Source organism: Passer montanus, unplaced genomic scaffold, assembly GCF_014805655.1.
Source record: "Passer montanus isolate IOZ18808 unplaced genomic scaffold, ASM1480565v1 scaffold23, whole genome shotgun sequence".
In the NCBI taxonomy this organism is placed as follows: Eukaryota; Metazoa; Chordata; class Aves; order Passeriformes; family Passeridae; genus Passer; species Passer montanus.
This window is the reverse complement of record NW_024366926.1, coordinates 12,115,266-12,130,815: the sequence shown is the minus strand read 5'-3', so window position 1 is coordinate 12,130,815 and position 15,550 is coordinate 12,115,266. Positions and strand designations below refer to the sequence as shown.

The 15,550-nt window shown below is 47.9% G+C and overlaps 2 protein-coding genes across 12 annotated transcripts in view; one reads left to right on the top strand and one right to left on the bottom strand.

The window, feature by feature from the left end:
* Window positions 1-527: 527 nt before the first annotated feature.
* On the bottom strand, window positions 528-4,584 carry TIFA (TRAF interacting protein with forkhead associated domain). Of its 6 annotated transcripts, none has more exons than XM_039710521.1 (5): window positions 4,447-4,584; window positions 3,870-4,052; window positions 3,525-3,634; window positions 2,569-2,706; window positions 528-2,220 (listed from the first exon to the last, which is right to left on the bottom strand). In XM_039710521.1, the coding sequence occupies exon 5, from the start codon at window positions 1,732-1,734 to the stop codon at window positions 1,171-1,173; it is 564 nt and encodes a 187-aa protein (XP_039566455.1). In that variant the 5' UTR covers window positions 1,735-2,220; window positions 2,569-2,706; window positions 3,525-3,634; window positions 3,870-4,052; window positions 4,447-4,584; the 3' UTR covers window positions 528-1,170. The 6 variants fall into 6 exon arrangements, with proteins under 6 accessions (XP_039566455.1, XP_039566452.1, XP_039566453.1 ...); XM_039710518.1 differs by having other exon boundaries at window positions 528-1,867; XM_039710519.1 differs by having other exon boundaries at window positions 528-1,786.
* Window positions 4,585-4,607: 23 nt separating this feature from the next.
* The window catches only part of ALPK1 (alpha kinase 1), a 31,653-nt gene continuing 20,710 nt past the window's right edge, over window positions 4,608-15,550 (top strand). The window contains exons 1-3 of one of the 6 annotated variants that reach the window (XM_039710512.1): window positions 5,306-5,367; window positions 13,557-13,639; window positions 14,414-14,515. In XM_039710512.1, the coding sequence (XP_039566446.1) occupies window positions 14,447-14,515 (69 nt within the window). In that variant the 5' untranslated portion in view covers window positions 5,306-5,367; window positions 13,557-13,639; window positions 14,414-14,446. Of the gene's footprint in view, window positions 4,736-4,939; window positions 5,169-5,305; window positions 5,368-11,322; window positions 11,424-13,556; window positions 13,640-14,413; window positions 14,516-15,550 lie in introns of those variants that run through there. The other 5 variants (XM_039710514.1, XM_039710511.1, XM_039710513.1 and 2 more) reach the window with 5 other exon arrangements.

Here is a 15,550-nt window from a genome sequence, read left to right as displayed (position 1 = left end):
TGGCAACAAAGTAATTTTGTCACAGAGGAGTTGAACAGACAAATCCTACATAAGCCTGTGTTTGAGTTTCATGGCCTCTCCCATGGCTTTCTCTCACTTGTGGTTGGTTGCCTTAATCTCAGCTGTTCCTCCCCTCAGTCATAATTATGGTTTTCTTGGAATGATTAATGCTGAAATGCATCCTAATATTTAGGGGTGATAAAATGGGTAACTCCTATTCTTCCCCAGTATGTCTTTCAAGCGAGATAAAATACTTGACAAAATAAAAAAGCCAAATGCCAATGAAAAGCTGAGGCCCTGACAAAGAAAAACTAGACTGAAACAACCTGAGAAATACTTAAAAGACAGGAAAATTATTAGAGAGGTTTGGGTAGAGGAGGAGAGGTAGAAAACTTCCTGAAAGTAATTAAGTAAATTCTTACCTTAGAGCAATGGCATTTTTGGAAAGCCTGGAATAGTGCCAGTGACAGTCTCTTATCTTGATGGTCCTGGAAATAATTTTATTCTCCACAAATTATTTTAGAGTGCAGCTACAAAATAGAGCAAACCCTTACTAGGGAACAAAATGTATTTATTGCAAAATTAATGTGTATTTTTATAGACCATGATGATTGATGCTACATGTTTGTCTACATCACAAGCAAAAGTAGTTAACTTGCAGAAAAAAAAAAAAAAGTTAATTAAATAAGTAAAAATAAAACAGAAACCTTGCTTTGAAGCTAATGAAAACATAAATTTAAAAGGACAAAGTGTTTCCAAGTTGCAAAATCTGTGAAGTTACAACCTAGGCTCACAAAAAAATACTGTTTGGAATTTGGTGTGCAAAAGAGAGCACGAAGTAAAATATGCAACAAGACATTGTATCACCCCTTGGCTGGGACCAAAACCCCTGCTGTATTAATGCCTGTTAAATACCCCTCCAAGGCACGTGGCCACAGTTCTGGGATTCCATGGATTTGAGTGACCCCTCATCTCCCACACCTTTCTGGGCATCAGAGAGCCCTCTGTGAAGGCAGTGGCAAGAATCCATTCCTGTGGAGCAGTGCTCTGGAACATCTGTGCTGGAAACACCAAGCAAAGAAGACTGATGTGCACAGCCAAGAACACCGGGCTGAGGTGAGGGCCGTGTCTGTTGGAGCTACAAAAGCTGATCCAGCCTCCTTCTCCCTGCTAGTACAGCTCGTTCTCGTCAATCTCTGTCGGGCTTTTGCCTTGGCAAAGAGGAAAGGAAGGAGTAATGCCGTTCTCGGGGATAGGCTGCAGGGATGGCAGGCACCTTTCCTGTAAGATGGGTGCTTCAGCCAAGTGCAAGTGAGTCTCAAAATAATCCACGGCCTCCCCTTCTTGAATCTCTGCCAGGATCTGGTAGTCCCCGAAGCAGATGATGCACTTCCAGGGCAGGTCGATTTTGTTCAAGTAGCCCAGCTCCGTCTGGTTGACGGTCAGCTTCGTTTTCTTGCTCAAGTTCTTGATCTCGAAGCCGTACTCGGAGGTGTGGAGCTTCCTGTAGAACTGCAGGGAGAACTGGAGGCGGGAGACGCGCGTGTCCACCAGGCTGTAGTGGCAGAGGCTGGAGTCGCGGCCGAACCTGGCCGTGTCGTCCGCCCGGACGCGCTGGCGCCGGCAGAAATCCAGGCAGCGGAACACCATCCTCTCGGCCTGGCCAGGGTGGTAGAAGGTCAGGTGCAGGCACGTCACTGTCTCCTCTGTTTCGGCCTCCTCGAAGGAGCTCATGACGAGAGGAGCCCTTGGGACCAGGGGACGGCAAGATGACGGCACGGAGCGGCTGCGGAACGCAACAGATCGGTTTTGGAGCGACGCCGAAAGGTTTCCTGTGCTCCACTGACTGCACAGCACTTCCAGACACCTGGGAGCACAGCAGTGGGAGCTCAGCAGCCACGACTAACCGCTGCTGCCAGCAAGCTCTTCGTGAGGGTCTCACAGGCAGATTTATCTTTGCAGGAAATGTGTCATTTAGCAGTAAGATTTGCTGGATAGACTTAAAACGGGGTGAGGCAGTACTGGCTGGGCCTGGGTGCTTTGCTCTCGGGTATCAAGAGATCTTTGCCAACACTCTGTCTGCAGGCAGTGGTAAATCAAATATCTATAAAGCATTCCTTGGGCTGTCCAAACTGACCTCTTGCACGGAAAAAGTGTTTAGAAAGTGACTGCTGGGACAGCACGGAAAGTGAATGTAGAAAGTTGGGCCGTCCACGAGACCTAAAAGAGGAATTGTCACCACCTCTAGCTATTTCCCCATTGTCTGCTGGAAAATCCCAACTCTCCACTGCTGCAGAAGTGCCAAAAGAAATTACTTTTCTTGGGTTTGGTAGTTTTGTGCTGTTTTTTAAAGTTCTTCACAGAGACCACATACTTATGAAACAAATTCTGCTCCAAAGCCTGAGCGACTGCAGTGCATCCTAAGAAAACCTGAGACAGCTCAGGAAAGACTGCCATCTGGTTCTCTAAGTGCAAGGCCAGTGTCCTCCCGCACTAAAACTGAGCCTTGAAAAGGAAAGTCTTGCTATTTGAAAGCAGAAACCAGCAAATGAGTTCCCAGTTACTCACCAGAGAAACATGTGAGCAGCCATTTAACTGGTATCACACAGTGCAGATGTTTCCACACGCAGGTTGCAGTAAGCTTGTCTCACACAGCTCTGGAGCTCACCAGCTCCATTCAGAGCTTTATGAGCAGCTGAATCACCACTGCAATGAAGTGATGATTGTGTTGTGTGATGATGGAGTTGACATGTGGTTTTTACACACTGCACACAAACACCAAACAGAGTGCGTGGTGGTGTATCGGTGCATCGTTTTCTCTGTGAAACCTCAAAACTGCTTCCTTTGCACCTTTAACACACAACCAGCCACAGTTCTGACACAGTAGCTCAGCAACCTCAGCTTGGTTACTGAAGCAGGCTGCAACAGCACAGAAGATGAGTGAAACACAGAACTTCCAGCAGGGCTCCCTTTAAAACAAGCTAGGAAATATCATCTGTGCTTTTGGCAGGAACACAGACAGATGCCCTGATAGCAGGTTGCTCCTCTGCCATCTGTGAGCCACAAGCTGTGGTGGCTCCATTATCGGTCCCTCCTCCTTGTAGATTCCCCAGCCCTCTCTGGGACGCTGGAAGCAGCTCAGTGGGCCAGGAGGGACTGTCCCCGTGTCCCTTCCTCGTCTTGCACCACTAAGGGGATATTACATGAGGACATATTTAGTGAAGGGAAAAACCACTGAGCGCTTTCATTGTGTTTGCAGCTCAGCCCACAGAGACACTTCTGTGCCTCACCACTTTGATGCGAATTACTGAATTTTACAGACGGCTACATAAATTAATTTTAAAAAGAACAGCCACCCATTGCTTCGGCAGCACCCCCTGATGAGCCTGGCTCTCGGCAGCTCCCACAGACCCCGCTCCAGACCCGCGATCCCCTCACGGCTGCCCAGTCCCGCCTCAAAGGCTCACTGAGGGCGAGCACACTGAACACTGCTTCACGTAAATGCTAAAGGAGTTTTTACTTACTAGGGTGCATTGGCCAGGAGGAACAAACTTTCTGTGGACTTCTCCCTCAGCTCCAAGGCAGCCCCGCTGTTGTCCGCACCTCCGCCGTGGCCTCACCTCATCATCCTCTCCTAGGGGACAGCGAGTGTCATCACCCCCACGCCCAGAGGCAGCAGAACAGCGGGAAGCCCTAAGGATACGGGCTCCCGGGGCAGGCTCGGTGCCCCCTCCCCACCCCTCAGCACGGCCAGCCCGGGACTTCCCGGACCGACCCCATGGGAGCCGCCCGGCGACATCCCGGTCTGCCCGCCGATCTATCCCGCCCCCTCTTCCCCTCACGTCCGCCCGGCCCGGCCGCCTCCTCACCTGCCGGGAGCGGGGCTCCGGCGGCCGCCGAGGGCTGCGGCGGCTCCTGATTCCCGGTAACTCCTGAGGGGGCCGGCGGGAAGCGCTGAGGCGGGAGGAGCTGGAGCGGGAGGCGGGAGGAGCTGGGATGGGCGGCGATGGGCGGGAAGCGCTGAGGGCACCTCGGGGCCGGAAATAGAGCGTCTTTAAAAATAAAGGGGGGAAAAAAAAAGAAAAGAAAATAAGAGTTAAATTATTTACTACAGTGAATAACTCTAAAGGAATAGCCACAGGTCTGTCCGGGGCCATCTGAACATGTGTTCAGAGCCGTGTCAGGGATCACAAGTCCACGGGCTCAGCTGTCAGACGAAATAATTCCGGGTTTACCCCCCAAATGAACGCTTAGAGGAGTAAAACGCTTTGGGAAGCGTTTTATAAGCATAGCAGTTGACCTGATGTTGTTCTTAAATTGATTGTTTTAAAATGTTTGGTTGTTTGCTTTAAGCAACCGCAGTTGCGGTTGATTGCGCCTCCTTTGGCAAACAGCCTCATGTTCCCCTGGCCCATGGTCTGAACCGATCTGAAAACTTTTCCTCACTTCTCTTTCTTTTTCTTTTCCCTTTACAGATCCTGAGACAGCCGTGGGTTCTTCTTTATGCTTGGTTTTTCATATTCCCCTGTGTTACCCCCCAGCCCAGGACAAGTGGCGAAGCAAACGCGTTCCTTTTCCATCCAGATCCCAAACGTTCCGTGTCCTCCCTTCCCTGTGCCCACACAGCGAGCAAGCACTGAGGGCTTCGTTGCTTTGCCATGGGCCGTCAAATCCTGCCTTGCTTCATCCAAACTGTTTTTCACTTGTGGGCTCTTTTTATATCTTCAGCAAACAGGTCAGTGACTTGTGGGTTGATAAGTTCCCTTGCAGTTCTTGTGGAATAATTTTTATCTGCATGCAGCCTAATAGGGCTGTTCCATGGGCTCTTCTCCCTGACATTGGGAAAAAAAGGGAGAAAAAAGGGATTAAACTGCGTCCTGCAGGAAGTTGTGCTGAAAAGCAGAGAAGGAAAACAGATTGTTCCAACTTTCTCCCACAGGTGAAGGCGTTTTTTACAGCAGGCAGGGCTGGGCCTGTGTGCTCACACACAAGAAAAACGAAACACTTTGTGGCCTTCTGGAAAAGCCAGAATTGTGCAACCTTGCTGTTTATTGCATCTGTCGATGGTTATAATTCCTGCCAGCCCTTTGTTTTCCGGAAAACAGCCGAGTCCCAGGTCATCAGACAACTTTTCTGACGGGATTATTTTGATTCTTGTGTCTGTTGAGGTACGTAAGGACCTTTCCCTTTTTTTCCCCTAGGATTGTGTAACTTCGAATTAGCTTCATATTCCTTTATTGTTTTATGGTTTAAGTACAGCTCTGTGTGATTTTGTGCAGGGGAGGGCAGGAACTGGATTTACAGCTTCTCTCTTCAATAAGTTTCTAGTCAGTTGAAACGCTGCCAGCTTCAGGAAAACAGCTCCAGGTTTGCCCTTTATGAGGGAAAAAAAAATATGCAGGCGCTCTGTGCCTGTGGGGTTTATGGGTGATCTTCCTGCTGAAATTCTTCTGTTCTGTATATTCCAGTGTTACAATGACTTCTTCTTTTGCTTGAAATTTCTTCGGTCGTAAGTGAAACTGCCGATAAGTGTGTTTGGGCTAATTTAGTGGTTTTCAGGCTGGAAGATTGAGGTGGTTTTGCTGTGGCTGTGACGGTGCATTGTTCTTCTGAGAAGTGATTCCTCTAATTCCAGAGCCAAATCCATAGGTGAATGTGGGAAATTGAAAAATACCAGGAACTTTTATGTTGCTGTCAATCCTAATTGGCTTAGGAAACAGGAGTCAGTGAGGGGAAATGTGTTTCTTTCTCTTTCTGGCTTGTTCGTGGTAGGTCAGAAGAGTTATAGAAGTGTAGTCTTTTAATCGTCTGTGGGAGTGCTTATGAGTTGGGAATGCTGTGATGACATTTCTTGGACACTTGGGAAAAATGCCCTTTATAGTTCTGTCTCTGTTATGGCATAAAAGCCTTTCCAGACCAGTCTGAAACTTTCTCCTTGTCTCTGCTATTTAAATGTACACGATGGAAGTATCCTAGCCCTGCTGAATCAGCAGGGAGCCTGGCCTGATTTCTGCCGTGCTGAGACTTCCACTGTCCCGTCCCTCTCTCCTAAGGTCAGATTTTGCACCTGGTTATCAAAACTGTCGATGTGGTGCTGGCATTTGGGTGGGTTCAGGTGTAAAGGGTGACAACAGCTGTGGGTGTTGCGTGTGAGTGTAACTCCCGTGGTTCTGTGAGCTCAGAAAGCCCAAGAAGGGGGCAGTAGGTGGGTGGTTGTCCCCTCCAGCCCTCTCCCGAGGCACATGAGCCCTGTTTGCTGGCTTGGCCTGGTGTTAATGCCTCACTGTGTCTTGTCACCTGTCACACGAGCCTGGGCACAGGGGGGACCTGAACCTGTCCCTCAGGGACCTGCCGAGTCACCGAGCGGCAGCTGAGTGAGAGCCGACGGATTTAGGGCCATCAACCCCAGGCTGCTCACAGCCCTTTTCTCATTCCAAACCACCCAGGCACTCGGAGCACAGGAGTGGGAGCCAGTAGATGGCAATGTGTGACCAGACAAGGGAAGGCAAGCTTTGTTTTGGGGGATTTTTATGTTTTGTGCTTATTAGCTGTTGGATTGTCAGTGGGGTTTCTTTCCTTTTTCTTTATTTTTCGTTTTTAGCCATACATTTAATTTTGGTAGTGCAAGAGTTGTCGAGGTGCTTGTAAGGTAGTGGTAGTACTGGCAGTGGTAACTTCCAGGAGTTGGGAAAGGCCTAATGGAGTGTGCAACAACCTGTAGTGAGGCTCTGCAATGAGTTCTTGTTACTGTACAGCAGCCGAGGGCCTCATGTTCAAAGAGAAAAGAGACAGGCCCTTCTCAAAGGCAGGTGTGCTCCAGAGATATCCCACTGTATGCCACTGGATGTCAGTGTGAGAGAGAGGAGAGGATGTGTGTTCCCTGAAGTTTTAGCTCCCAGTGCCAAGAGCAGCTCCACTCCATAAGCAGAGAGGAGATCTTCCAAAGGAGGAAGAGAGGGCAAAATCTCCTCTGTTTATTTCCTTCTTTGATCCTTGTTTACTCAGGAAAAAGAGCTCTTCCTCCTTTCTTATCATCTGACCTGAGTAAACTGATGAGGAATATTCACCTTGACTGCTGAAAAGTGCTCTTGACAAGATGAACTTTGTTTGTGTCACTTTCCAAGTTCTCGTTTTCGTTCTACATCATGATCTGCCCTTGGTCCTCCTTTAGAGCCTGTCTGGCTTCTCCCTTTCTCTTCCCTCTCAGTTTCTCTTCCATTTTCCTTTCCCTCCTGCTCTCTGCTGTTCTTCCCTCTCACCATCCTTCTGGTTATTTTTCCTATTCCCTCTGCTGCTCCCTCCACCTTGTGTTTGTTTTTTCTCTGGACCCTTTCTCCCTCCACTGCAAAGGAAAAAATAAATTTTGTGGCTATTTTGATAGTGAGGAGGTTGAACATTGCCTTCACCAGTCCCCACATTTTACTCTGGAGGCTGAATCCACTCTTTTTGTCTGGTTTAACACCATTCAGACAGAAAATTTTATGTGCACAGTGAAGGCTGAGCAGAGTCCAGTTCCCTTCAATGAACAAAGAAAGCAATTTTGAACAATTAAAGATAATATAAGCTGTATTTTGCTGATATGTAGCAGGACCAGAGAATATAGTGACCTTTTTGTCGTTTTGAATTTTTTTTTCCCTTTAAGTTTGTATAGATGTGAAGGTGTTGGAGATTCCACACTGTGTGGCAATAAAAACACAGTTCCATTATCTCAGTTTACAGCACTCAGGGGCACCCAGCTGGGAGCAATGCAGCCTCACAGGTACATCCATGACCATCTCTCTCTTTTCCCTTCCAAGACAGATATGTCTGCCTCCCAAACTACTCAAACAGCTTGTTTCCTACTCAGGGAAGCAGGTGTCTGGCTCTCCTTCACCTTTGATTGTTCTGGAAGCCCTCCCTCGGGGCAGCTGCTGTTGAGGTTTAGGAAAAAAAGGATTTTTATTACTGTGGGCACATAAATTGGCACTGAGGGGTGGTGAAGGCAGCCGGGTGTCTCTTCCTTGTCTGCAGCCCCTTGCCTGGCACTCTGCTCTGTCCCTGAGAGGAACTCCTGGAGGAGGAACCAGCAGGATTTTGGAGCACAGGGAGCATCCCTTTGTGGCTCTGTGTATGGCCTCACAAGGGAACACTGTTCAATAGGCTTCAAAGTGATCCAGCCCTGGCAGAACCGTGGCTGTGGCCACATGTAATATAGCCTGTAGCTCTTTAAAGAGGATTAGCCTCAGATCAGGGACAGCATTCATTGCTGGATTTCGTGTAAAGTAGAATATGCTAATGGAATGGAAATGTCTACAGCAAACATTGCATAATATTGGGAACCTCAAAACTGAGTGCTGTGTCTTGATATCTCTGCTGGGAGCCAAACTTGCATATTCTGCTCGTTATTTCCAGAAAAACTGAAGTTTATGATATCACCACAAGCTCTCGGTAATAAATCAAGATCTGGCTTGCAGTTTTACAAGCAAAGGTAAAAAGATGGCAGCAAGCACTTGAAGGTAACTTTTCAGACATTGTTGTGCTTTGATGATGCCGTAGTTCTCCAACAGAGACAAAACCCACCACAGCTTAAAATATCTTCATTTGGGTTTTCTGCAGCAGGGATGGGCTCTGTTTGATCCTGTGTTCTTTTCCCATCTGCCCATCCATTGCTTTAAGCACCATTTTTGGGATTACAGGAGTCTCACCAGTTTCAGTTCCACGTGTTGTGAAGGGTTTCATTTACAGATGTCATGGACATCTCTCAGAAAACCATTTCAGTGGGATGAAATTTGAGGCCTCACAGGGAATTTCTGCCCCTGGTCCAAAGCTGCCTCTGTGCCTGCCCTTGGCAGTGTTCAGACCTTCTGGGGGTGATTCCCTCCTGGCACAAGGAATTCCTGTGAGCTCCATGTGTATCTGTGGGGTTTGGTGCCACCAAGGCCAGATCTAAACCACAAAGTGATGGATATTAAATACCCCGATGGGCCCTTCTGCCTTTGTGCACTTGAAGTGCCTCATCTCAGCCTGCTGGGGCATAAAAGTGCAAAGAAAGCCTTTGGGAAGAGGCTCCTTCTGGCTGCACTTCCAAAACGTGCACTGTCATTCCTTACTCTCTTTTTCCATCTGTGTGGCTCCATATCTCAGGATTTTGTAGTTCTGGGATTTGTTGGTTTTTTTTTTTTTTTTTTTCCATTTTACAGAATTTTGCTGTTTGGAAGGTTTAGGTTTGGTTTTTTTCCTGTAGCCGTGGAGGGTGGTGATACATATTCATGAAAGAGAAGTCTTTCCAGCCCCTGCCTGGGCTGACAAAGACTTAGCTGTTTCACACAGCAAGCTGACTGGAATTGTGTGGGGCCTGCCTGACCAGATTAGAGCAAACAGCCAGCTTATTCCTCCAGTCGTCAGGCCTCCCCTTCCTAACAATTTCCCCAATTGTCATTTTGACAAGGCTGTCATTAGGTGATGGCTTCTTTTGGCCATTTTCAGATAAAGATAATTTCCTTAACTTCCATTTTATTTGACAACAAGTAGTTTGGGAGAGAAAGGAAGTGCTTCAGTAGTTTATGGATTAAGGGTTTGTCACTTCAAAGGCATCTTTGATCTAAAAATATGTGCTGTACCAAATTCATTATGCCTTTTTCTCTTTTCCTTTTTTTCAGAACTTTTAAATTTATTGATCTGCCCCTCAATTATTCCTTCTTTTTTTTTTTTTCCTACATCCCCTAGTAGTACTTGGGACAGCAGTGATGAGGGGGAAAAGCACCCAAGTGGCCTCTCTGAAAAGTCATGACCAGGGTAAAACAACAGGTGCTTTTGTTCCATGCCCTGCTCCTAGCCAGAGGTCCTGCCTGCTCCTGCCATGGCAGCTCCATTAAACTGGGAGGCAGGGAATGGGCTGGGGCATTCCTGTGCTCCAGCTGGCCTGACACCATGGCTCTGCTCTAGGCTGGAGATGGGTTTTGACTCCCTGGTGCCCCTCTGGCCAGTGTGGTGAGCAGTTGCTGTGTGCCTTTGGCTCTGTCCTGTGGCCGTGCTGCACCAAGGAATCCCAAACCTCATTCTGACAAACAAAACTGGAAAGGTTTTCTTCCCCAAGGTGTTTTTTTTTGTAGCTGAAATGCTCTTCCACAGAGCTCTGAGCTCTGGAGCAGGCAGGTGCAGTGGCTGTTGAGTATGTGGCTCCCCCGAGCCCATCCACCCGAGGAGGGGTTGGGAATCCCCTTCAGAGAGGATTTGGGAACCCTTGTGGGTCCCTTCCAGCTCTCTGCAGGGAGAGGGGGCCGTGGTGGGGGTTCAAATATGGATCAGGAGTGGGGCTTTTCCTGCCTTAGCTGTGGCAGGCACTGGGCTTCACTTTCACCCCTCCTCAGCTTTAGGATCCACAAATCTGCATCCCTGGCTGCAGCAGTGCAAATCCACGATGGCAGCCCATGATCCCAGCCCCACACAGCCTTAGGTGGGGCTGGGCTTTGCCCTATGTTAATATTAATATCTCTTCTACCCAATTTCTTCAGCTTTTTCTGCAGTGTTACCTCTGCATCCCAGCAGCCAGCAAAGCTCCTCCTTGCTGCCGGAGGCTGTTCCTGATCCCATTTCCAAACAGAAGCACTTCTGCTTCGGCTCTGCCTGGGGAAGCTGTGCAGGGGCAGGCTTCTTTTTTTCCTTTTTTTTTTTTCTCCCCTTTTGCCTGCTAATTGGCTGAGACCACCAGAATTTGGAGGACACAGATGTCACTGATAGTTTGCCTAGGGAGCACATTCATGCCCATCTGTTGCAGTCTAGAAGGCTGTTCATATATCCACAAGGCCTTCATTTAATTCTTGTCAGAAAGTAATGTAAATCCAGTTTACCTCAGAGGTCACAGCCAAGATTTATGCCAATGAGCCCCCTGCAATTTACACACACTGTAGTTGTATAGGATGAAAAGAAACCCTTTCATGTTGGTGCATATTAACAAGAAAGCTTGCCTTAGGAGAGGCTTTTTGATTAAGATTCTTCCTTATTTTAATACAGCCAGTTGGGGTAGCCAGCTTTACTAAAAGAAAACATCTAATCTTTAATCCAGAGAAGTAAACTAGCTAACTAACTGAATAAAGCCCCTAGCAAATCTATTTATTTTTTTTAAAACCATCTTTCTGCAAGGAAAGGTAAATGCTCTAGGAAAACACAAGCATGTGGGCACTGAAATGTTCAGAGAAACTGAAGACAATGATATTAACTCAGTTATTGAAACCTTTGCTAAGTTATCAAGAGAATGAGTTCGGGGTTTTTTTCCTGTTTTATTTTTTTAATCCCTCCAGCAGCCAAATCCAAAAATGAAGCTGAGCCTGTTATTTTTGCCAGGAGTGGCAGGAAGGGCTCCAGAAGGCTCGTGCACAGATCCACAGGAGGGAGAGCAGCCGAGGGTGCTGTGTGGTGTGCATGCTCCCCCTCACCTGCTGCAGGTAAAAACACCAGCCCAGATGTTCCACTGCTCTCCCAGGGACAGCCTCCTGCCGTTTCTTCAGTCTACCTACAGAAAGCAGAGGGAGGTGAAATGCCAGAATACAGAGTGAAGGTGGGACTGTAACTCCAAGAGATCTGTGCCATGATTTCACCCCTTGTCTTTATTTAGCAAGGGACTCTAACAGCCTGAAGAGCTTCCCTGAAAATGAGTGTGGCTTTGTTCATCTCAGAGTGGAAAGGCCACAGCACACCAAATTAGGCTGGGGGGGAGAAGCTTGCAGTGCAAGTGGCATAGGTACTTGGATTGAAAATGAGCTGTTGGAAAAGAAATGCTCTGAAGCACTTTGGTTATTAAAATTGCTGGTAGGAGCAGGCAGGGGAAAACAGGGTGCAAAGATGGATCAGGATGTGCCAACCTGATTGCAAAAGGTTTCAGAGTCGGCACCTCATTTTCTTCGGGCTCAGTGTGGTTTGAGAGTGTTCCTTTCATTTATCCTCCTCCCTTTTCCTCCTCCCTTTCCCTCCTTCCTCTTCTCTAGTTTGCCTGGTGCATGGATTTTGCCTTTCCAGTGTTTTAGTCATGAAGATCAGTATCGTTTGCACGGTGTCATAATGACCAGAGTGGTTTGGGATTAGGAGGCAGGAGAGCAAGGCAGAGCAATGAAAGCGGGGCTCCCATTCCGGGTTCCAGTGTAACACTTAAAATAATTAAAATGTTTATTTGAAAGTCAAAACAGCCTCAGCCATAAATAACCATCCATTCCTCAACTGATTGTGTGGAGTCCCAACTGAGAGCTCTGGGAATAAGGTTTATTTGCTCCCTGTTGGGATTAATCCATAAATGTAGTCTCCACATGGAACTCATCAGGTCTTTGCTTCCTCTTCATTAGTCTCCCTGGAGCTGGAGGGTACCCTGAATAAGATGAAAATTAGGATAATATATTTTCAGAGAGAAAAGGCCTGGCGATCTCTAATTTGTGTTTCAGGACCATAATGCTGTGGAAAATTTCCCAAATGATGTTGTCTGAGAAACCACTGCTTGTTATCCTTGCTGCATTTGAAGTTTGAATGCAGCAATTACATCTTCTTTTTCTTAAAGCCTCCAGAGCTAATTGCAGTCTTAAACCGGCTAGATTGACTCCCAGGCTTCCTTCCACCCATGGCAGAACTTAAAATTCCTTTCTCTTGACAGATCTTTTGGTCTTCTAGCCCAAGGGCTCTGAAATGTCACAGTATGGCCCATTTCTTATTAAAGAGATCATTTCTCTGTGTCCCACCCAATTCTTCCCTCCATCCCTCTTGTTCTGAACCCCAGCCCCAATTAGAGGGAACCACAGAAACGCATTTTTCATCCCCTGAGACCTTTGTAATATTTTTTTTTCCATCATATTTGATGCAAGGAGTTATTTTAATCCAGACTGCAGCCAGAAATGGCACTGTTTTTTTTCCCTCATAATTTCTTTTTTAAAGTATCTTAACGATTACATCTAGCATTTAAAAGCTGGTTTTGTCCAAAACAGCAGTGAAGCAGCTTTCCTGTCACCAAGGAGTGCTTAAATCTTCAATCTGATGCAAAATGGTTTTTATTATGTGTTTCCAAAGAGCATTTTTAAGTGCATGCTTAGAAAACATTTTTGCCTGGGCAGTTCTGCAGCACGTCAGGCTGTAATTTTCACCACTTCAAAACCATCTCCTTAAAGTGCCACTTGTTGGGATTTAAGGGAACTTTGAGAAAGCTGATTAGTAACCATTGAGAGGCTTCTAAAGGCCCCCAGAAGTTTTTGCTGTTCTGCTCTTGGGCTTTAGGCTCAGGTCCCATGTTTCCCCAGGAAAGCTGCGTGCCTGGTAATTTCCCCCTCCCAGCTGTCACTCAACGCGACAGCTGTCACAAAACACAACTTGCAAAGTGGCATCTGTGTAAAGGATGCTGATGTGCTTCAGAGCTCCGTGGTGCATTTCAAGCTGATTTTATGATGCCAGTCATTGTCCCCAGTGATGGGTCTCAAAAGGCTCTCTACCTTCTGAGCACTAATGTACAGTTTATTGCACTTCTCTCTGTGGTCCCAGCACTCTGGGGTAGCTGCTGCTGTAAATCATTATTTTATTGCTCCGTGTCCTTGCTGTTTATTCAGTTCCTTGGAAAAATGTACTTGAAGAAAAAATCCCTTGCTTGCTGACATGCGTGGATCACCGTTAGGGACCTGGCAGTTTCCTGGTGAGTTAAATCCTCCCAATCCAAGGAAGCCAAGTGCTGTTCTTCCACACTAATTTGAGCTTCCCTGCTAAGCCCTGGCAGCTCTTTGTGAGAGTGGCAGCTTGTGTGGCTCACAAAGCCACGGGGCCCTCCTGCCTGCAGCAAAGACCCGAGCAAGGCTGGGCTTAAAGGTCTGATCTGGGGCTCTGGGCAGTGGAGCATGTTCCTTGGATGCTCCTAGAGCCATGTTAATTTTTGTAAAGGGAAATAACCCGGTGTTTGCTTGCTTTAGTGCACCTTCACAGCAAGTGGTGCTTGTGAGCATTTATTTACAGGCTGTGAGGTGGCAACTGAGCACAGGCCTTCTCCAGTGTGCTTCTGCACACTTCTGAGCAGTTTCCAGGCTCCCAGGACTACTGCCCACAGCAGATCCAAGGCAGGTGTAGGTGTGCTTGGGAGACACTGGAGTGGGCTCCCTGGAAAATGAGATTTTTGAGAAATCAATTACACAAAGGAATGGAGTCCGGGCCAGATGGCAGGGATGCTTCATCCCAACCTGGGAGGCACTCCTGGGACAGCTGCAGGCTCCTTCCCACAGGGCTGGGTAATCAGATAAAATCAATTAGCAGATGTCAGTGCAGTTAACAGAGCAGGCCACGCTGGCATAGGTGTGTCAGTGTGACTGCACTTTTCCCTGATGGATACCCTGCAACAGGACCAGCAGCTTGGCAGGGTGGAGCAGAGGGCTCTGCTTTCTGGCTGTCATTCCTGGGTTCAGAGATGTGTCCCTCACAGATCCTTAGGGAGGAAGGACCTTTGTGAACTGGGATGTGGACTTGCACCGTGAGCAAATCCCATCGTTGTCCCCTTTTTTGGATTCATCTTTGCCAGTGGCAGGTAATTCAGCCCCATCTTCCGGGGCACTTTGGACCGTGCTGTCCCTGGCCCCATCTCCTTTTGCTCCTGATGGGAGCCCCTAAAAGGGTTCTGTTCCTGGTGCATCCACAGGGATGTGATCAGCACCCAGCCATGCTCAGCTGCCTCAAACCCTGCAGAGAGTGGCCCCGGTGGCTCTTACTTGGGACTGAAAAGATGGGCAACACTTTCTAGGTTTTCCTTCTGCTTTTGTCCATGGCTCTGCCTCTGGCTGATCTCTTACTTGCTCCCAGCTTCTCTTATGTGCTCACGCTCTTTCCCTTGGTCTCCCTTTCACAGCTACTTTACTTGTGCCATTAGCATCTGCAGAGGCAGTCAGAGCCCCGCTGAGGAGCTGCTGCCTCCAGGCTCTGTGCTGCTGAATCCCATCTTTCTCCCTGCTCCACCTGCCCCTGCACGGCAGCTCTCTGATCCTCTCTGCTTTCGCATGAGTGCCTCTCTTGTGCCCTCTGCTCTTCAGTCTGGCAGCTTGCTCCTGCTCAGAGCCCTTGAGAGCACGGTGCTCCAGCGCCCAGAGATCCCACAGCCACAGCAGAAAGGGGGGGAAACTGCCTGGAAACATTTTAGCTGCTAAATTGTGAGTGGTTTCCAGCCAGCAGAGCAAACTGTGCCTGTGTGTGTTGTCCTTTGCACTCCCTCCTTCACTGCCATGGTGTTTTCCCAGGTTTAGATATATTTTCATACTGCTCCTGCTGTATTGCTTCAGACTGCAAAAACAGTTTTCTACGAGAAACCATCATCAAATCGATGGGGGGAAAAAACCCAAGCCCAAAATATTTATCTTGTGCTTAGTTTTTGAAATCTGCCTGAGCTTTCTGGCAGGTACTGAGCCAGATACCTGTGATGGGAATGGTGGGGATTTCCTGCATCACCCCTGGCAGTGTCCTAAGCACCTGGAGGGGAACACTCACACATGGAATGGCATCCCAGGGTGGAAGGGAAGGTCTCTGTGGTCTGGGAAGGGCACACAGCAGGCTCCTCTCTGCCGTTCCATCC

Coding starts and splice junctions, on each gene's coding strand:
- TIFA (XM_039710518.1), bottom strand. CDS start 2,591: ATGGCTGCTCACATGTTTCTCTG. Junction 1,868..2,568: donor GCTGCTCACATGTTTCTCTG/GTGAGTAACTGG, acceptor CTGTGCTCCCAG/GTGTCTGGAAGTGCTGTGCA.